This window comes from Crocuta crocuta, unplaced genomic scaffold, assembly GCF_008692635.1.
Source record: "Crocuta crocuta isolate KB4526 unplaced genomic scaffold, BGI_CrCroc_1.0 scaffold139, whole genome shotgun sequence".
NCBI classification, from domain to species: domain Eukaryota; kingdom Metazoa; phylum Chordata; class Mammalia; order Carnivora; family Hyaenidae; genus Crocuta; species Crocuta crocuta.
Window position 1 is genome coordinate 270520 of NW_027533258.1, and position 21140 is coordinate 291659.

The window sequence follows — 21140 nt, forward strand, 5'->3', positions numbered from 1 at the left end:
GGGGTGGCGGGGGGGCAGCCTCTGCACAGAGCCCCCACAGGGGCCCCTCCTGCTCTGTCCCTGGTGCCAGCAGCCCCTGGCTGGGCCACAGAGCTCTTGGGAAGGCCAGTAAGCAGCTAGCAGCCATAGCGTTCTCTAGCTCAGGGCCGGTCAGTGGGATTTTGTGATGTGACAGAGGTGTCCTGCATCTGTGCTGCCCATCAGGGGAGCCACTAGCCATATGTGCGCGTTGAGAGGTTGAAGTGTGGCCACAGCGTCTGAGGAACTGGATTTTTTATTTTATAGGTTTTTTTTTTTTTTTAAGGCTATTTATTTATTTGGAGGGAGGGGATGGGGGGGAGAGTGTGTGCATGCTACGCACGCAAGTGGGGGAGGAGCAGAGAGAGAATCCCAAGGAGGCTCATCAGCGCAGACCCCGACACGGGGCTTGAACCCATGAGCCGTGAGATTATTGCCTGAGCCCAAACTGATTGGGACGCTCAACTGACCGAGCCACCCAGGCGCCTCTTTATTTCAGTTTTAGTTAATTCAATTATAAAAGCTGTGTGGGCCTTACATTGGGGCGGTGCTTTGCTGCTGTCACTTCAGTGTGCACACCTGACCCCGCTCCAGCCTCATTGCCGTCCTGGGGGAGAGCTCAGGCCTTGCCCCAGGTGACACGGGGCCGCCGGGCGCTGCGAGGGGTTTTGCCCTTGGACACAAAGCCAGTGAGTAACCGAGAGGGAGCTTGAATCCAGGTCTCTTGACTCCCACACTTGGTGCGCTGTGTTCTTCCCACGGCAGAGCTGCTCAGCCAGCAGAGCGCCGGGGAGGGCAGTGTTGTCTGGCGTGTGGCTTTCTTTGAAACTGATGGAAATGTCAGCGGCCCATGGAAATTACTTGGCCGGTTTGGAACCATCCGCAATATTTGGGGCTCCCTGTCTGTGTCTTTCTCTACTAATTGCCCCCACTCTTTTTTTTTTTTATTCTCCAACTTCTTTTTTAGGTTTTTGTATTTATTTTGAGATAGAGTGTGAGTGAGGGAGGGGCAGAGAGAGAGAGAGAGATTGTGCGAGAGTGAGCCCCAAGCGGCCTCCACGCTATCAGTGCAGAGCCCAGCACAGGGTTCAACCCCACGGACCCCGAGATCATGACCTGAACTGCAACCAGGAGGCGGATGCCTAGCTGCTGAGCCCCCCGCAGGCGCTCCCTCATTAGGCTGTAAATGCACAGTGTAGAGTCCTCCTGCCTCTGGCTCCTGAGGAAGCCTGCGGTACGGTCCCCTAGACCTGGGGCCAAGGTAAAGTCCAGCGCCTCGCATGGCGGAGGTAATTGAGGGACCGTGTGCTTAGTAGGTAGAAAGCAACCTGACATATGGACCTAGTTTAATGTCATTGTTTTTCTCCTGTTACTCATTTGAAATGAGTTTCCACTAATGTCTTTTTTTTTTTTTAAAGTTTATTTATTTTGAGAGAGAGAATGAATAAGTGGGGAAGGGGGCAGAGAGAGGGAGAGCGAGTCCCAAGCAGACCCCACACTGTCAGCATGGAGCCCGACGTGGGGCCCAAACTCATGAACCGTGAGATCATGACCTGAACTGAAATTGGACGTTTAACCATCAGCGCCCCTGACGGCTTTTGGTGGCCCGTCACATTCAGGCCCGGGGCAGGGGATACCGTGACGAAAACAGCTGCCTTCACGGAGCTCTGAGTTGGCATCCTTTGGGCCTCAGAGGGGGGCTCCCGCCGCGGGCTGCCCGTGAGCCCAGGGCCACCCCAGGACGTGGTTAGGTTAGGTGCTGCTGGTGCCGCCAGGACCAGAACGTGGTGGCGGCCTGCTTGAGTGACTGTGGCAGTGGGGTTTTCCTCGTCCTCACCGGCAGGACACCCCGGCCACGAGGTTCTGTCTGTGGCTAGGCTCGCGGTGGTAGGCTTGTCCCCCGGCAGCGTGGGCTTCTCCGCGAGCACAGAGATGCTGCCGCAGCCCAAACTGGGCTCCTGCCTGCCCGCCTCGGCTGCGGAGGGCCCGCGGCTGTGGGGTCTCGTCACCCACGGGATATGAGGCTGTAGAACAAGGTTTTTCTTTTTAAGAAAAAGGGTACAGTTAATTTTCCCATTATTATAAGTGAAACACATAGTTACTTGTTTTTTTTTTTTTTTTTTTTTTTTTTTTTTTNTGTCAGCACAGAGCCTGACGCGGGGCTCGAACCCACAAACCGCGAGATCATGACCTAAGCGAAAGTCGGACGCTTAACCGACTAAGCCACCCAGGCGCCCCGTTATTTGTTTTCTTTATTGAAAAATACAGATACCGTTTGGAGGAAAATAAAATTTTAGTCACCCTGTTGGGCCACCATCCAGAGAAAACCTTTGCTGACCTCTTTTCATATACAGCATCTGTGATACTTCCCTCCAGATGTTTCATCTGGGAATTTAAAAAATTGTTACGTTGAACACACCAAAGTCTGTTTCTTAACATGTGGGAAGTCATAAATTTGCTACCATATGTCTGACCCTTGAAAACATTATGCTAAATGAAAGCAGCCAGTCACAAAAGACTACAAATGTCATTGCATTTCTAGGAAATGTCCAGAGGAGGTGAGTCCAGGGAGTCAGTCAGTGGACTGGTGTGGCCAGGGGCTGGAGAGGGGTGGGGGAAATGGGGGACAGTGAGGTTTCTTTTTGAGGTGATGGAAATACTCTAATATTGATTGTGCTGTTTGTTACACAGCGTGGTGCAAGTGCTGAGCCACTGAACGGTGCACTGCAGATGGGTGAATTGGGTGGCATGTCACTTCTGTCTCAATAGCGCGGTTATTAAAAAGTACAAAGGAGAACCACAGTGAGATACTGCCTCACACCTATTTACAACCAGAACGGTCTGTTGAGTGTCCAACTTCAGCTCAGGTCGTTATCTCGTGGTTCGTGAGTTCGAGCCCCACATCAGGCTCTGTGGTGACAGTGTAGAGTCTGCTTGGGATTTGCTCTCTCTGCCCCTCCCCTGCTCACGCACACACACATGGATCTCTCTAAAAATTTTTAGAAATGAATTAATACATGATCCAATAGCTTTCCTTCTAGATATATATCCAGAAGGATTAAAAGCAGAGACTTGAGCAGATAGTTTTGTACCATGTTTCCAGAAGTATCATTCCCAGTAGCTGGAAGGGGGAAGTAGCCCGAGCATGATGGACGGACGGATGGATAAACAGGTGCAGTCAATACATACGATGCAGTATTGTTTGTTCATCCTTAAAAACAAAGTAAATTCTGACTCCTGCTGTATATCATGAATGAACCTTAGGAACGTTATGTTAAGTAAGCGAGTCACAGAAGAACAAATACCATATGATTCACTTAACATGTGGTTCCTAAGGTTGTCAATTTCACAGACACACAAAGTAGAAGTGGGGTGGGTGCTGGGAGCTGTGGTTTAATGAAGATGAAGTTGTCGTTTTGCAGGATGAAGCTGTTATGGACACTGCTTGCACAGCAGTGTGACCTAACACTACTGACCTGTACACCTACTGATGGGTAGGACGGGACGTTTCACGCGTATTCCATGTGGTCTGAAGGCAGTTGCTAACCCTGTGTGCTCACTGCTCAACCCAAGAGTGGAAAACGAGCGTTATCCCGGCCCGCATGTTCCTTCCCACAGGCAGAGGCCAGCTTGCTCCTGAATTGTCCTTCCCTTGCTTGGCTTCCTAGTTACCACACTTGAAACCGTTGCTAAATACCGGACCCTTGGTTCCGTGTGCTTCTGAATGTGTATGTTTGCCTGCAGGTGCTCCGGATCTGCTCTCCCCTCCCCTTTGCTTTGCAGGGGAGGCTTCAGCTGCATGTCCAGTTTCCCTCCCCTGGAGAAACAGCTCGATTTGTCCACCCCTTCCCATCAGTTTTGCTCTTCTCAGACAGTGCTGCTCGGAACAGTTTTGCACAGCTCTGACCCTTGGGGAGGTACCAGACTTTGGGGATCCCATGCTTGAGACTACTTCTGTAATGTCCGTTTCCCCTGAGAATAGTTGCCTGATGGTGCAGGGGACCCCGGGGCCACATGCTGGCAGGCTGCCAGATGCACAGAGAAGGTGCCCACATACGCGGAATGGAGTTTATCGGGTTGCATCATTACGGCCACCTTCTCACTACGAAGCCAGTGTTCCCAGGGCATCCCTCTGATGCCAGTGCAGCTTCAGAGGAGGGTGGAGGGTCTCAGGCCTACTCTGGTGGAAGGCGGAGGGAGGGAGGCAGATTCAAGAGCCCTGGTCACAAGTGCCCATGACCCTGAGGCCACATCCACAGCAGCCACCCAGCTCAGATGGGTTGATGCTCTGCTCCCCAGGCTAGTGGAGGGCTTGATGTGCACTGGCAGGGGTGTGTAGGAGCATAACCCTTACCCTGTGGTAAGTACCACGGAGTGTGCTAAATTCAAAAGGTTCAGAAGCCATTTGGTAAACGGGACTCTCCTTTCTTTCCCGAGCCCCTCCATGCCCCTCCCCACGTGATAGAATTCTCAGGTCCTTGTATTTCCGGAAGTGCTGCGTGGAAAAGCAAACATGTTCACTGCAGATTGCACACCCTACTCACTATTTTGGGCTTGGCCTTTTTCACCCATCTCTTAACTTTTCCTTCATTGCTCTTTCTCTCTCATGCTCTCTTTTTTTTTTTTTTTTACCTGAACTCTTTATTAGGGACTCTTACTGGTCATTTCACACCTGCCATGGGAGGCGCCAATATTGTCCCTTTGGAAGCCCCAAAGACTCCCAGTTGGCTATTTTTTTTTTTAATGTTTACTTATTTTTGGTAGACAGAATACAAGCAGGAGAGAAGAGACAGAGACAGAGACAGAATCCGATGCAGGCTCCAGGCTCTGAGCTGTCAGCATAGAGCCGGATGCGGGTCTTGAACCCATAGACTGTGAGATCATGACTGGAGCCTATGGCCGGGCAGCTCTTAACACCTACATTCGTGGCCACATAGGGCACCCCAAGCCATGGAGCAGGTGGAAGGAGTAGATGTTGAGTACTTGATGCGGTGGCCTCTAACAGTTGGGGGCCCCGACGTGCGTGCATGTGTGTGTCTGTGTGTGCATGCACGTGTATGTGCATATGCGCGCTGTACCTTACCGTCTCCTTGTATATCCTGGAAATCTACTTCTCCAGACTTCAGATTACACCCTTTCCCAATGAAACAATCCTTTCCTGAGTTTGGGCCTCGTGGTTTGGCTTTGAGAGGATTCAAGAGGGTCAGGGTAGCGGCATGGGCACCACCCGCTGGGCCGGCCTCGGAGGCTGCCTTGTTTGCGGGCTCCTGGGAGGTTACTTCAGCGTGGCTTGTGCTCTTTTGTTTTACCCTGTGGGTGGCTGGTGATGGGTAGGAGTGGGGTGGCCACAGAGAGCCGTGGGGGCTTCAGGGAGCCACCGCGCTTTGGCCGACCTGCGTGTGTGTCCTGGGGGAGCATACCCGCGTCCACACACAAGTCCGAGCTGTGGTGTTTGCGACTGCCAGCAGCCGGAGGCCAGAGGGTGGACAGCCGCCCATGTCCACTCACTGTGGTCCCCGTGCTGTCGGGCCTGGCGCAGGGCACACGTGACAGCAGCCGTGAGACAGGAACCTGGAGGGTGCTGGCCTCTCACTGTCAGGCTGGAGGGTACCTAGGGATGCACCTGCTCATCCGTGTCCACAGAGGACAGGAGAGCCCCGAGCCCACTGTGCTGCCCCTGCGCTGGGGAAAGGCAGGCGGCGTGGACGGGGATGCCGGCCGGGCTCGTGGAAGCTGGGGGAGGGTGAGGTGGGATCTGCCTGCTGATGTGTCTCCAGAATGGAGCAGTGTGTTCTAGATCGGTGGGGCTTCAACAGGCATTTTCTTATGAGTACTTTACAGTACTTTTACAGTACTTTTTCCCACAGTCGGCTGGGCAGAGAGGGCACTGTACTGAGGTCGAGTTGGGTTTGGGCAGGAACATTCTAGAATCCCAATCTTGACACCCACGCTTGGCTTTGAATGTTCTAGAGGAACTTTGTGGCCAGAAAGGCATCCCTGGCCTCGCTTTGATAGCGGTCACACGTGGCCTTGGAAGTGCCTCCTCCGCACGACTCGAAAATGTGCGGGAAGTCTCTGGGCTGCCTGGGACCAGGTCCTCTCCCTCCCCCTGCCCGCGCCGGCACCGTCCGCCCCTTCCCAGTGACCTGTCCGGCCAGCTGGGAACCCTGACGCTCAGGTTTGCTGGTTTCCTAACTGGCTTCTAAAGCACACATCCTGGGGCGTCTGGGTGGCTCAGTGGGTTGAGCAAATGCCTTTAGGTCAGGTCATCATCACACATTCCATGGGTTTGAGCCCTGTGTCGGGCTCTGTGCTGACAGCTTGGAGCCTGGAGCCTCCTTTGGATTCTGTGTCTCCCTCTCTCTCTGCCCCTCCCCCGCTCACTCTGTCTCTCAAATTAAAATGACATTTAAAAAAAATTTTTTTAAATAAAGTGCCGCATCTTGCCTGCGAGGAAAGGCCAAAACAAGCACCATCTCCCCCTGAGCGAAAACCAAGTGGAGGCCTCCGAAAGGAAAACCCCACTTTTCCTGTTTTGTCAGCTTCCAGGAGATTCTTGTGGAAACGGCTCATTAACTGATCCTGGAGAGGCAGCCCTGACTACTAGTGAGCGGCCGTGGCAACGTCCCGTGTTGAGGCGGCTTCTTGTCCGACCCCCAGGGAACGACTTCTCCCCAGTGCACACCGTTTAATTAGGGCCTGTGATTTAATTAGGAGGCTTCCTTGAGCCCAGCTTAATTACAGTTACCTTTTCACGGTAAAGAGTTCCCTATGCCCGAGTCCCAGTCAGCGCCTTTTGCTAAAGTGGTTCCCACCTGGGAACGGAGGCCCCTCCTGGAGGCTGCCCTTCCCCCTGCCTTTGGCGGCACGGTCAGCCCATTGCCAGCGACTTTTCCTTTCCTTTTTTTTTTTTTTTAAATTTCTTTTTTGAGAGAGAGAGAGAGAGAGAGAGAGTACAAGCAGGGGAGGGGCGGAGAGAGAGGGAGACGTGGAATCGAAAGCAGGCTCCAGGCTCTGAGCTGTTAGCACAGAGCCCGAGGCGGGGCTTGAACTCATGGACCTCGAGATCATGACCTGAGCTGAAGTCGGTTGCTCAACCGAGTGAGCCACCCAGACGCCCCTAAGTGACTTTTCCTTTCTGATGTGACCACAGGAGAGTATTGATCAGGCATTTTCCTAACAGAGCGAAACCGCCTCTTAGGTTTGCTTATTTGTGGCTGAAAGTTTCTACTGCGCTGAATCCTGCCTGGGAGTACTAAGTGGAAGGAGTGCTCAGGGGTCTGTCTCTGTCCTTTGTCCTTGAAGTGTGCCCGTGACAAACCTAACACGTAATTGCTTTCATCTCTGAGGGAGGCTAGGACCTGGAAGTCCTGGGGGTGACCTTGTTTTCAGAGCCGCTGAGGCATGTGTGAGAGGGGCTCTGCACTGCCTATAATAGGGGTTAAGTGACTTGATCCAGCCTCGAGCCATGTCTAGCAGTGTCCCCTTCAGAGCCTGGTATAAAGAAGGCTTTTTACCAGATGAACAGAGAACACAAAACTAGGAGAAACAGTATATGCTGGACGGCAGTGTGGAGATTTGGAAAGATCGGGACAGGCTGAAGCAAGCCAAATGGAAATGACAAGGTCTATATTTAGGTTTGCCCATCAGGGGTGTGGAAAGACTCTGACTTGGATGCGAAGTCTGCACTGGAGGGACCTCACGTAGGATCCCGAAACTGCCAGTGATGCCCCGTGGCCCATGGTCACAGCCAGCTCTCTGGCCCCGATCTAGAGCTGAGTCGTCGTAAGCCTCCAGATCTGTCTCTGCTGGTGACGTCAGGTGGCCTGTCCCTAGTCCAGGGAAGTTGGATCAGCTCAGCCCCTCGAAGTGGGTCTTTGTGAACAGTGTTTCTATATGAATGAGAGGAGCATTTACTGGCAGTAAATACCGAGTCCCCGAGGAGCAGGGTCAGCATGGGCCAGGACACCGGGGGACCTTTGTGTCATCCATACCCTGAAGTTCAGAGTCACTGTGAAGGGTGTTGGGGGCTTTGTGCAGCTTGCTCTCTGCTGACAGCCGGATGAGTTTTGTTCTCCATCACCCCAGGCCAAGACGACCCTGTCTATCTTTTGTTCCGCAGGACAGGGATGACTCCTTTTGAACTTCGCAAAGGGCAGTGTCTGCCATTATTGGTCTCGGGTTGTTGGTTTCCATCAAAGAATCCTCCTGCAGTCGCTCTGAGAAACCAAGAGCGTGTTTCATTCTGCCGGCCTTGGGCCTGTGTGCTGATGTGATTCTGGGCTGAAACCGTTCTTTCTTCCGTGGGGCTCCTTTGGGAACTCGGGGCTGTCCCCTGCCTTAGGCCGTCCCCAGGCCTGGTGCACGTTATAGGCTGTCGATCCGGGTGCCCCTTTGTTCCTGTGTCTTCCTACATTTCTCTAGTAATCATTCTCTCAGAAAAATCCAACACTTTACTATCTTGTGTATTGGGTTCCAAGGAGGATAAACGTGTAAGTGCGGTGTGGGGCCCTGAGGGGCGCGGGCTGAGCTGAGCGAGGCCCAGACCCCAGGCACGGACCTCTGCCCGGTGCCCCAGCACCGACATGCGTGGACGCGTCCCCCCCTGACCGTCTTCTTTGTCTCCCCCGCCCCAAGGGTGAGCTTGTCGGCCACAGACTGTTACATCGTGCACGAGATCTACAGTGGGGAGAACGCCCAAGACCAGTTTGAGTACGAGCTGGAGCAGGCCCTGGAAGCCCAGTACAAGTACATCGTGATCGAGCCCACGCGCATCGGCGACGAGACCGCCCGCTGGATCACCGTGGGCAACTGCCTGCACAAGACCGCCGTGCTGGCGGGCGCCGCCTGCCTCTGCAGCCCGCTGGCGCTGCCCCCGGAGTACTCCCACTACATCTCCCTGCCCGCGGGCGTGCTCAGCCTGGCCTGCTGTGCCCTCTACGGCATCTCCTGGCAGTTCGACCCCTGCTGCAAGTACCAGGTGGAGTACGACGCCTACAGACTGTCCCGCCTGCCCCTGCACACACTCACCTCGTCCACGCCGGTGGTGCTGGTCCGGAAGGACGACCTGCACAGAAAGAGACTGCACAACACGATAGCGCTCGCCGCCCTGGTGTACTGTGTAAAGAAGATTTACGAACTCTGTGCCGTATGATTTCAGTACAGCGGGGAGAGGAGCAGTCGGCCCGGCCCATGAGACACAGCAGAGTACTCAGATTGCCACCGCAACAGGTTTCTGCTCTGTGAGGCGGCGGCGGAGCCTGGGAAGCTGTTTGGTTTAATATTTGTTATTTTAAAAAAATAACAGGTCACAGGCGTACCGAGGGGTTTTCAACTCATTACACTAAGATGTGGATTTCCATAACCCGCAGGGGGTCTGAGCTGTGGAAGTCTGGGAAGACCGGGTGGTGCGGTGTGGACGGCAGTGAGGCTACTGAGGGGGTATGAATGCGCTTGCGGGGTGGGGGGGAGGTCCTTAAGTATATTGTTTAACTGTACCATCCAGAGCCAACCAGAAGCTATTGACCATTAAAGTTATGAGAATTTCAACCTCGGGTGTCTTCTCTTTCTGTGACTGCCTGCAGCTGCTGCCCACGGTCTGCCCTGGGTGGTAGCTCACCCGGGGCAGCGGTGGGCGCCTGGTGTCACCACCTGCAGCAAGTACGGGCCTTTGACCAGGGCAGGCGCGGACCCCTCCCAGAGCAGTCTCCCATCTGACCGTGGCCTTGTGCTCAAGGCCAGCACTGCTCAACGCTGTCTGGGACATGGTAGGATCAGGTGATGAGGTCGAGAGGTCACTGGGTCTCTTCCATGTTGGTCCACGTGGAGAACTGGGGCCTGAGACCCCCTGGCCAGAGCTCCTGATTTCGAAGGACACACAAATGAGCATTTGTATTTTTTTCAGAGCATCAAGTGGTTCCTGAGGTGGTGCCTGAGGTCAAGCCCACTGCCTTAGGCTGAGAAGCACCATCACATCAGCGCCTCTCTGGGGATCCCACTCCACAGCGGTCAGGGCCCGTGTCCCCTCAGAGCAAAGGGCAGATTGCACGCCATCCTCCACGTCCCTCAGGTTTTGGATAAATGGAAAGTCAACCCTCCCACCAAGGTGTCGAGTCCCCTGCCTTAACGGCAGCCTTCCTAAGATCTGCTCTCAGTCCTCCCTGAAGAGCTACACTGTTCTTCTTCTGAAGGGCCCATCTTAAGAGGGAACCTAGCTTTAAAGGCTCCATCAGGAAGATCAGATAACAGAGAATAATGAAAGGTGCATGCAAAGGTGTCCAGAGCTCAAAGGGGGTGACTGGGCCATTTCTTATAAGGGAGATCCAGAGCTAAAAGATTTCAGAAAGGACCATCCATCGTCCACAAAGAGTTTGAAAAACTAACCCAAGGGGCCTAGAGGTACTAACCACTCCTTTGGATGCTGGGTGGCAGTCGGTGTCGGGCACACACTTGTTCACATGGCAGTCTGGCCCTCCGGAGCGAGGAGAAGTGGGTTGCGATCCCAGACAGACACATCGGTGTCAGGTGTTCGGGTGCCCGTGATGCCTTGGGTGTCTGACTGCCGGCTCCCCAGCCTGCTGGGCCGGAATGGTAGGTGTTCTTGTAATAAGCTGCCCAGGTTTGGAAAGGGAGCCCCACGCTCTGCCCGCACATCAGATTTCCTGGTGGGGGTGGGGAGAGGCTAGAAGTAGACTCACAGCAGCCGTCTCGGGGAAAGGGGGGGCTCAGCTGAGCAGACGCCCTCACCAGGAATAGAAACCAAGTGCAAACAGGCTGCCTGTGGCTGCACTCCACAAGGTGAGTTTTGTCAGGTGGACTGGCCCAGATTCCGAGATGCCACTTCAGTTGCAGGTCTCATGCCAAGGTGGGGAGTCGGTGCTGCTGGGAGCACGGGGCAGGAGTTTCGCGTTCCAGGCCTCCGCGTGGGCGGCGTCCCGAATGGGCTGGGAAGGGGGTGACACGATCACACCTCCGGCGCCTGGAAGGACTTCCCTCCCGTGGGTGCTGGCTTCTCGGTTCCTGCCGCCTTCTTAGAAGTCGCTGACAAGTGGGTTCTGCTCCTCCGTGACATGCCACCATGCTCTGGAAGGAACAGCAAGTTTTAAATCACTGCCAACAGAAACAAAGGCCAAGTCGGCTGGGCCCTTCTCGGCGAGGTCCGCACGAGTCCCGCGCGTGCCATTTCAGTGACTGCATCGTGCCATTACCCGAATCACAGGAGTCCTGTTGGAACTGCCCCCGCTCTCACCCCGGTTTCAGAGAAGAGCGAAGGGCCTTTGTAAAGGTCACCTCCTCAAGAGTGCGGGGGACAGACCCTGGCCAGCGCTGACAGCCCCTCCCGTCAGTCTCTCGGTGCCCTCCTAAGTGTTCACATCTGGTCCAGCAGCTGTCAGGCCCTGGTGCAGAGAGGGAGGGAGACCCCTCCGTGGGGCGTGTGGGGAGCCGGGCAGGGCGCCCAGGCAGCTGCGCGCTCGCTCCTCCACCGGAGCCCGCGTGAGCTGCGGCCATCAGCAGGGCGCGGCTGTGCGGCGCTGCCGTCTGGAAATCCACTTGGTTGTACTTTCCACGCTCTTGACTCGGGCATGAAACACAGGCGTGCCTGCTGCCCTCGGACCAGCGAAACACCAGGAGACCTAAAGAAGAAAGTGGAAAGTGCCTTTGAACTTCATCTGCAGGCAGAAGCAATCCAGAACTGAGCTTTTCATCCACAGCCCCAGTCCCAGGATGAGAGAGGGGAGAACACAGCTTTGAGCACAGAAAGGAGAAACTGGAACATCACCACCAACCCCACCCCTGGTGGCAGACATTCGTATTCAGACATCGGTCTGAAAGCAAGAGTGACATCATCAGGGAAATACAAATCAAAACCACAATGAGATATCACTTCACACCTGTCAAATGGCTACAATGAACCAACTCAAGCAACGAAAGATGTTGGCGAGGATGTGGAGAAAGAGGAACCCTTTTGCACCGCTGGTGGGAATGCAAACTGGTGCAGCCCCTTTGGAAAACAGTATGGAGGTTCCTCAAAAAATTAAAAATAGGACTACCCTGCAACCCAGCAATTGAACTACTAGGAATACATCCAAAGGAGACAGGAGTGCTGATTCGAAGGGGGCACATGCACCCCAGTGTTTATAGCAGTACTACCAACAGTAGCCAGTATGGAAAGAGCCCAAATGTCGACTGACTGATGCATGGATAAAGAAGATGTGGTATATATATTCAATGGAATATTACTCAGAGATTAAAAAGAATGAAATCTTGCCATTTGCAACAACCTAGATGGAACTAGAGTGTATTGTGCTAAGCAAAATAAGTCAGAGAAAAGACAAATAATCATGATTTCACTCATGTGGAATTTAAAATACACAGATGAACGTAAGAAAAAATAATATGCAAACAGAGAGGGAGACAAAGCATAAGGGACTCTTAAATACAGAGAACAAACTGAGGGTTGCTGGCCAGGCATTGGGTGGGGGGATGGGCTAAATGAGTGATGGGTACTAAGGAGGGCACGCGTTGGAAGGAGGGCCGGGTGTTATATGTACGTGATGAACCACTAGATTCCATCCCTGAAATCGCTAGTACACTATATGTTAACTAACTTGGATCTAAATTTTTAAAAAATTTTTAAAAAGAGATGCCAAGGTGGGGTCCTGGCTCCCAGAGAAGGGCTGTGGCCACCATTCCAGTTGAGACAGCAAGCTCCGCCTTTACCAGGCAGTGCTCTGTCCAGGGAGCCACGCCCAACTCCAGAGGCCCCCAGCGTCTTCTTGTGCCACATATGGATCCTGAAGAACCCTGAGTTGCTGGCCCTTTAGTCCTCTTCGTAGTTTCTAAGGCTGGAGAGAGCATCTGTGTGGTGCGAGCACATCTTCAATACCTCTCTGATCTTGCCAACCTCCTCAAGAGCGGCCGGGCCTCAGCCTCAGCCTTTGGCAGACAGCCGGATCCAGCGAGAGTAATGGTTGTTTCTGTTACGTTATCCGCTATTCGTACGGTAGAATACAAAGTTTCTAAAGTAAGTTTTAGAAAGTGAGTTGAGTTTTATTTATTATTATTATTTTTTTAATGTTTTATTTATTTCTAGGAGAGAGAGAGACAGCGTGAGCAGGGGAGGGTCAGAGAGAGAGTCACAGACTGAAACAGGTTCCAGGCTCTGAGCTGGCAGTCAGCACAGAGCCCGACGCGGGGCTCGAACCCACGAACCGCGAGATCATGACCTAAGCGAAAGTCGGACGCTTAAGTGACTAAGCCACCCAGGCGCCCCGTGAGTTGAGTTTTAAAAAATGTGCGGTAAATACACATCCAGTGGTTTGGGCTTTGGCTCAAGTGTCATGTCTAGGTTGAGACCCTAATGTCTGCTCTAAGTTCTGTGTGCCTGGCTGCACCCCAGTCAGGGCTTGGGGGCTCCCAGCCACTATCACAGTGGCCACCAAGTGCGTTTGATGCCATCTTTTGATGATGGACTGTGTGGCTGCTAACCGTGTGCTCGTCTGAGGGCAGCAGATCACACAGGCCTCCAGGTGCTGCCCATTATGTTTCTCAGAGAGAAAAGGGCAGCACCTGGATATGGGCCCTGCTGAAAGTGCCCGTCAACAAGTGTCCAAGGAGAGATGTTCTCTAGTTCCCATTTAGAGGAACAGCTTTCTCTGTCACTGCCTTTTCCTGAGCACCTGCTATGCAGTTAGCCATTTATTTCAACGCTAGGCTTTGGAGTAGCTGCTACTGCTGCCTTGGGCCCAGCTCCTCCCTGGCTTTAACAGCCCTGATGTGAACAGGAAGGTCTTTCTCTTCTGTGTCAGGAGGGACGTAGATGGTTTATTTGGAAGATGAGGAGCCAACCCGTGTGTCTATATCCACATTTCAACCAGGGGCCCTTCAAATGTTCAGGCCATGGGGGGAGTGGGGGAAGATCACCAGATCCAGTGCCCCACTCCTCACCCTCCTGCTCCCAGGAAACTTGACGGCCTTAAACACTGACCATAGGCTGTGGCTTCGGCCATTTTTACTTCAGGGATAGCTTTTAAAATACAAGCTCCATAGGACCAGAGTTGGGATACAATGCAAGATGCCTGTATGACGTGCAAGATATTTATTCCAAGTTGGGAAAGCCATACAATGCACCCAAAATTTCCACTTTCAGCCTCAGTAACAAGAAAAGTTTCATCCTTAACTTTAGATATGAAGTGGACTCACTCACTGAGCCTCAACCATGTATTTTTAAGAAACCAGCAAGGTGGAAGCAGGCATCCAAAAGGCACAGCTAGCAAATGACTGCTCTCTCCAGGGACCAGGTGCCGCTTTAGAATTCCTCCCCACCTGACCAGGCTTCTGACCTCTTTCCTAGAGAGTACACGGGACCATGCAGGGCTTTCCTCTCCCTTTTGCCTGTTGTTTCCTTAACAGATTCGTCTTGTGCTTGGAGTGGGGCCTGGCCTACAGGGCATCAGGTGAGAGTCACGGGGAAACCGGAAAATTCCTTTCAGGTACCAAAGCCAGCATCACTTGGGTTATGCTGAAAGACGGAAGATGTATTAGTGCACTGGTCATGTTGGACGACGGACTGTAGGGCCCTGAAAATGGATGTGGATGATGGCCTCTTATGACAGCCTGCCACAAGTGACTCTGCCAAAACAGGTACGTGGTACAGATACGTCAAACCTGAGAACTGGGTCAGGTGATGTCAGGATGTCTTCGGTCTTCAAGACAGACACACTGTCTAGGAGCTGGCGGAGGCTGGAACTCAAAGGAGGCATGGTGCTTCCAGCCCTTGAGGACTACAGCTCTTACTGCTCATTCATTTATTTCAGATTCCTAGTTTAAACTCCGCTCCCCATTTGTTCCGTAAGGTTCACCCCTCACCCCGGGAAGAAGGTTAGCAGAGGCCTAGCCAGGGATCCTCAGGACAAGCGTCTGTTCCATCTTCCCCACCCATCAGACAAACATCCAGTAAAGTCTCAACACACACAGCTGGCCCCCATGGAGCAGCTGCACCCAGGAGGCGCTGCTTCCCTATCCCAGCTGGCACGCACGACTAGGAGTTCTTGGATTTCCGCTCCTTTCTGGCCCTGGAGGCCATGAGGCTGAAGAAGAGCCCAGGAGCCAGAGTTCGCAGATAAATGGCCAAGGAAGGCAACAGCTCGGCCAGGATCACATCTTTCTTTTTCTTCCCCACCGCGTCCAGGACATCTCGGGCCACCTCCACAGGGTTTCGGCCTTGGGCCGTGGTCTTGTCCATAACTAAAGTAAACAAAATAAAAGAAACACATGAACTTAGAAGCGGAAGTCTCTTTGCAGGACTTGAGCTGACATGAACCGATGTCGGCTGGGCTTGCTGAATTTCCCATCACGAAGCTCCTGCCACAGTCTGTCGGGGGGCAAGGGGTTTGCCACCATCCCTGACTACTCTGGGCTCCGAAGAAATGCGGAAGCCGTCCGAGCTTACTGTGTGTGAGCAGGGAGAAGGGGACTGTGGGTGAGGCGTGGGAACGAGGTAGACGGGTGACCCTGTAAGTGCTTAGAACTGGTGGCTCAGGACAAAGGACAAAGGCCAGCCCAGATGGGGTCTCAAGGGGCGCTGACACACACCAATCTTCTTCCTTGGGAACTGGTGTCTATTGGGACACACAGCCAAGGGTGCTGCAGCTGGCTTGTCTTGGGTAGCTTGGCTTGAGGTCTGCCGGAGGGGGGATGGGAGGAGACTACGACCCCTCATGTTCACGACAACCTGGCTGGACTGAGAGTGACGTGAGTCAGGAAGAGACATCCCAGTCCCCACATCATGTGGTAACTGGATAAGGGACAGGAAGAAATCCTAGGTTTGTTTAAGGTGTTAGAGACAGCTGCAGGGAGTTACGAGGTGTGAGGCTGGTTAACACCAACTGATGGTCCTTCTTTCCTAGTAATGTCACAAGCTGGCCGACCAAGTAGAACCAGTTGGCAGGCGGAGAGGAGAGGCCACTGGCTTAGACCATTTGAAACCATTTGCAAGCTGTCCAAAGTGCATGAGCTTCCTCACCGATACCTGTTTTCATTCTGTTTTTGTTAACAGAGAAGTATTTTCTGATCGTTGCTTATTTTTAAATGCCAAGGAGGGAAGTTTTTAACAAATATTCTTCTAGGAGTGACTGGGTGACTCAGTTGGTTAAGCATCTGACCTCGGCTCAGGTCATGATCTTGCAGTTCACAAGTTCGATCACTGGATTGGGCTCTCTGCTGTCACTGCAGAGCCTGCTTCCGTTCCTCTGTCCCCTCCTCTCGCTTTAGATCCTCTGTCCTTCCCCTGCTTGCTCTCTCTCTCTTCTCTCAAAAATAAACACTTTTTAAAAAAGATTCCACTAGGTATAAATAAGAACAAACTTCTCTAGATCTATGCTTCTATACGGTTTCTGTTGGCTTGCTGAGTGAGTGCCTTTGCAGGGCACGAGCAGTGCTGGTTCAGGTCTGGCTTGGGTGAGGCACCGCAACAGGAGTCCCTCGGTTAACATCATAGCACAGGCCCAAGAGGTCACATCCAGGGAGGCAGGACATGGCAGGTCAGTACTTAAGAGGTGAGCAGGCCCCACGCAGGTGTGGGAAAGCAAGTCAGCTCCCACAGCAAGAGCACGCATGGGTCAACTGGTCCGGGGGGCTGGCCTGAGCCTGCATGCTGGGGCCAGGCCGTTCAGCCCACTCGTGGTGACTGCAGGTCAGCTCACCATGTCTTTGGCCGAGGCAAGATGGAGATTCTGAGACTGGTGCACTCAGCGTCCCCCCAGAAGACAGTGCTCCTTCCTTGGAGTATCCTGAAATCAGTCATTTCTCAAGCACACTGAGTGGGGAATCTTCGGGTCAAGCAACCCATACTTTCCATGAGATTACTGCACTTTACTTGTACTTTAGTTCACTGAGAAAGGGTTAGCATGAAGTCTGACAGCATTTCAGCTTGGCCCTCAAAGTGCTGTAAGGGACCGAGTCCTGGCCAACAGGGACCCTGTTCCAACAACTGCAATGGTGAGGCTCAGGCTAAGGACGGCTCATGGTAACTGACCATTATTCAACAGTATATACAACCAACACCCATACATCAAGGTTTTTAGTTTTAAAAATTACATTCCAGGGGCGCCTGAGGGGCTCCATTGGTTTAGCTCAGGTCATGATCTCGACTTTGACTCAGGTCATGATCTCGAGTTTCCTGAGTTTGCTCCTTGTGGCAGCTGAGGGACTCTGGGGACACAAAGGAGCAATGCTACTGGGTGACAGACACCTGCGGGACCTGTGAATCTGGCCTCCAAGGGCATCGCAGTTTAAACAAAATCACAGGGCGCCTGGGTGGCTTAGTTGGTTGAGTGTCTGATCTTGGCTCAGGTCGTGATCTCACAGTTCGTGAGTTCAAGCCCCACCTCGGGCTCTGTGCTGACAGCTCAGAGCCTGGAGCCTGCTTCGGATTCTGTGACTCCTCTTTCTGCCCCTCCCCTGCTCACACTTTGTCTTTCTCTCTCAAAAAGATATAAACATTAAAAAAATTCTAAAATATATATGTATACCAGGGGCACCTGGGTGGTTCTGGAAGTTAAGTCCCCTACTCTTGGTTTAGGTTCAGGTCATGATTTCATGGTTCGTGGTATGGAGCCCTGTGTTGGGCTCTGTACTGACAGCATGGAGCCTACTTGGGATTCTCTCTCTCTCTCTCTCTCTCTCTCTCTCTCCCCTTCCCCCCCACTCATTCTCTCTCTCTCAAAATAAATAAATAAACTTAAAAAATTATATTCCAAATGAAGATAACCAAAGAATTATCGGGTGGCCATCTCACTACGGCCAGCCAACAGCTTTCCGTGGAAGAAAAGACAAACCAGGGCCTCACCTCCATATTTGGACCCATCAGCAGTGACGGCATTTACAGAGAGGTTGGTGTGGATGTAGCCGGGGCTGATGACAGTCACCTCAATCTCATACTGTTCCATCTCAGCACGAAGACAGTCAAAGAATGCCTGGGTTGCATGTTTCGAGGCCGCATCTGCAAAGGTTTGTGGCCAGAGATGCAGGTGAGGGAGAGGGTCTGGGACAGGCCCACGTATTCATTCCCATTCATTTGCCTTTATTTAAAAACTGATATTACAATGTCAGATTATAGTATTATGGCAATGTTCATTTCCTGATTTGGGGAAGTGCAGTATATCCGTGTTCTTAGGAAATTCCCTGAACTGTGTAGGAGTAAAGGAGCCACATGTCTCCAATCCTTTCAAATGATTTCAGAAAATAAATAAATAAATAAATCTAATACACACGCTCATGCATACACACAACACACACTGAATATGATAAAGCAAATGTGGTCAAATGGTAACAACTGGGGAATCTATATGAAGGTGACATGGGAGCTCCTTGTATTATTCCTGCAACCTTTCTTTAAGTCTGAAATTATTCTAATGTTAAGAGTTAAAATATATATATAACACAACTTAAGGCCTAAGGAGTAGAACATTCAAGTGGGACAGAGGATTTAAGAGTGAAAGTCTTCCTTCTGTCTTCTAATTCCATTCTCCAGACGTAACCTATGCTAACAGTTTCTCAGCGTTTACTTTTTAGGTACTCTATGTACATATACATGATTTTACACATAAGTAATTTTTTTTTTTTTTTAACAGAAGTGAGCTCTACTGTTTCTATTGTTCCTGCCAGTAGCTTTGTCCCCCTGGTGACACAGAGGGGACAGCCTCGGTGGCAGCCGTGCAGGCCGGCCATGCTCTCCGTGGGCCACCAGACCATAGAACCGGCCCCATCAGTGGCACTTGATGCGCTGTCTCCAGGTCTCGTCACTGGAACAGAGCTACCAGTGGGCCTCCTTGCACACATGGGCGTGTTTATAAAATCCATGCTTAGCTTTGTTCTATATTTTGTTTGATAACCTTCCATGAAGTGGCTGTTCACCTGGAAGAGCCATCATCTTGCCGCACTTGGGAGAAATCGAGCCACAGCTGCCCTTCAGCCACAGCTCCACAGTGTGCTGAAAGGTGCTCTGAGGGGGGACACTGTGACCTGACAATGACATTCTTGGGAAACACACAGCATCTCCACCGAAAATCAGTTTCCTCCAATTCAGAGTTCTAAATGGCTTAGTCTTCGGAAAGGAGCATCCAGCAGCCAAAACAACAGGAAGAGAAAAAGCAAGGAAGTGTCCTGGCCAGACACGTGACAGAGTGTGGCGCTGGAACTGACCACGGCACCTTTCTCAGGCCAGCGCCCTTGGCCTGGGCTGTGCTGCCAGGGGCTGGATGAGGAGTTAGCGGGCAGGTGGGCGGAGAGAGCTGTGCTCTCAGGGGTACATCCCAGGCCCAAGGACAGAGAAGTCACCCTGGGGGCCCCACATGAAGGCTGCACCCTGATGACTAGTCTTGCAGAGTCGCAGGCCGTAGGTCCTCAGCCAGGCTGACTTAGCACCATCACCATGGCTGTCAACAGGGAGCCCCTTCAACCTGCAGGGCACGGGGCTCAACACGCCCCCCGGATCACCCCTGCAGTAGTGGGAGGCGGGAAAAGCTGCTCTCCCATTTTACAGTTAAAAAGATTGCTGCTCTCCAGGATTAGCCAACATGCCCAGTGCACCGCCACATCAAGCCTGGGCGTTATAAAGCACCCAACCCAACTTGGGGGCCTATTGTGGCCACACGCAAGTGGAGAACAAAATTCAGGGAGATTAAATCAAAGTACAGTTTGTAAGTAATTTAGTACACAGAATACTGTATATCCTTTAACCTGATTTACCTGTTATTAACATTTTGCCTCATTTCCTTCATCATTTGTGATTATATTTCTTCCTGAACCATTAGAGCTATCTTAGGGAGCCGTCCTGTGCTGTCGGAGTTGAATGCTGGTGAGCTGGGAGATAACCACAGAAAGAAATGGATGGAGCATGCACAGTTCACTAAGTACTCTGTCTCCGGGTGTCTCGTGTTTAACACAGCCTTGTGCAGTGCGTGCAGGAACTGTCAGTCTCTTCACAAGCAAGGAGACGGAGGGTCAGGGAAATTACTTGCCCGAGGACATGCACCTAGAACCACAAGGCAGAGCAGGGGTTCGTGTCTGGAGAGGAAGAGGATGTCGTTGTCACAGCTCTGGTTCGGATGGTGTCCGGCTGGGTGTCTGGTCCCGTCCTGGCAAAGTGCTCACCCGGCTCTGCTCCCCCTCCCTTCACAGCCAAGCGTGCGGCTGCGCCAGGAGGAGGCCCGCACTCGGAGGTGAGAGCAGATGAGGTCAGCACTGACCACACAGGGCAGAGCAAAGGAAGGAGCTCCCAGGGCAGTCCATGAAATCACCTTTAAAATCTTTTAGTATAAAAGATCCAGGCTCTGTCTGCTTGCAGGTACAACGTGACGGCAGACAGCAGAATGAAGTGATTATCTCAAAATTCTGGCCCAGTCACTCGTACATGGAGGTAACTGTGCGAACTGGAGGTCAATGTGGCAGTGTTAATTTTCTGGTCCTACTTAATATTTCCAGTTTTTGGAATTTATCTTACTGAAACCCTCCCATGAGTGCCCAGAGATATAAGTATTTAAGGAGGTTCTGTGTAGTACATCACTGCTACTGGTCAAGAACTGAGGGAACATGATCTTCACACATCCAGGAAAATGGCTCAATAGCTCACGTCTTATCAATTCCATGAATTACTACTATATTGTCAAGTGGAATAAGCAACCACAAAAGTGTGTACAGTGTGATTCCATTTCTGTGTGCTTCACCACGCGTTTGATTACACGAATAAAGGTTGGAGGCATATGCCTCAAAGTGACCAAGCAGAAGCACCTGTGTGAGGACGCTGCCACTGATAACGAGATGGTGGTGAACGTGCGCACGGCCCTGCCGGGCACCGCTCCGACACTTCTCTCTCTGCGCTTGAAGTGAAAGTCAATCTTCCCAGCGGCCCCTCTGCGCTAGGACTGGCCCTGTGGCCTTTCTGCAGATGCAGACTGGGGGTACACTGGGGACACTTGCACAAGGTCATGCGGGGGGGCGGGTGGTGGTGGTAAGGAATGGAGCTGGGATCTGAGGCTAGACCTTCTGCTCAGAGCACATGGATCAGTTCCCTCCACACTCCGTATGGAGTATTTCTCTAGTGTCTGAATTCTGCACACTAA

The 21140-nt window shown here is 52.3% G+C and overlaps 2 protein-coding genes across 4 annotated transcripts in view; one reads left to right on the forward strand and one right to left on the reverse strand.

The window, feature by feature from the left end:
• The window catches only part of TMEM11 (transmembrane protein 11), a 13984-nt gene extending 4417 nt beyond the window's left edge, over nucleotides 1-9567 (forward strand). For both annotated transcript variants that reach the window (XM_077746811.1, XM_077746812.1), the window contains one exon: nucleotides 8656-9567. In XM_077746811.1, coding sequence (XP_077602937.1) covers nucleotides 8656-9172 — 517 coding nt within the window. In that variant the 3' untranslated portion in view covers nucleotides 9173-9567. The remainder of the gene's footprint in view (nucleotides 1-8655) is intronic.
• Nucleotides 9568-14012: 4445 nt separating this feature from the next.
• DHRS7B (dehydrogenase/reductase 7B) overlaps nucleotides 14013-21140 on the reverse strand; it is a 55753-nt gene continuing 48625 nt past the window's right edge. Inside the window, exons 6-7 of one of the 2 annotated variants that reach the window (XM_077746837.1) lie at nucleotides 17867-18019; nucleotides 14013-15264 (exon numbers count right to left, since the gene is read on the reverse strand). In XM_077746837.1, the coding sequence (XP_077602963.1) occupies nucleotides 15059-15264; nucleotides 17867-18019 (359 nt within the window). In that variant the 3' untranslated portion in view covers nucleotides 14013-15058. The remainder of the gene's footprint in view (nucleotides 15265-17866; nucleotides 18020-21140) is intronic. The other variant, XM_077746838.1, reaches the window with a different exon arrangement.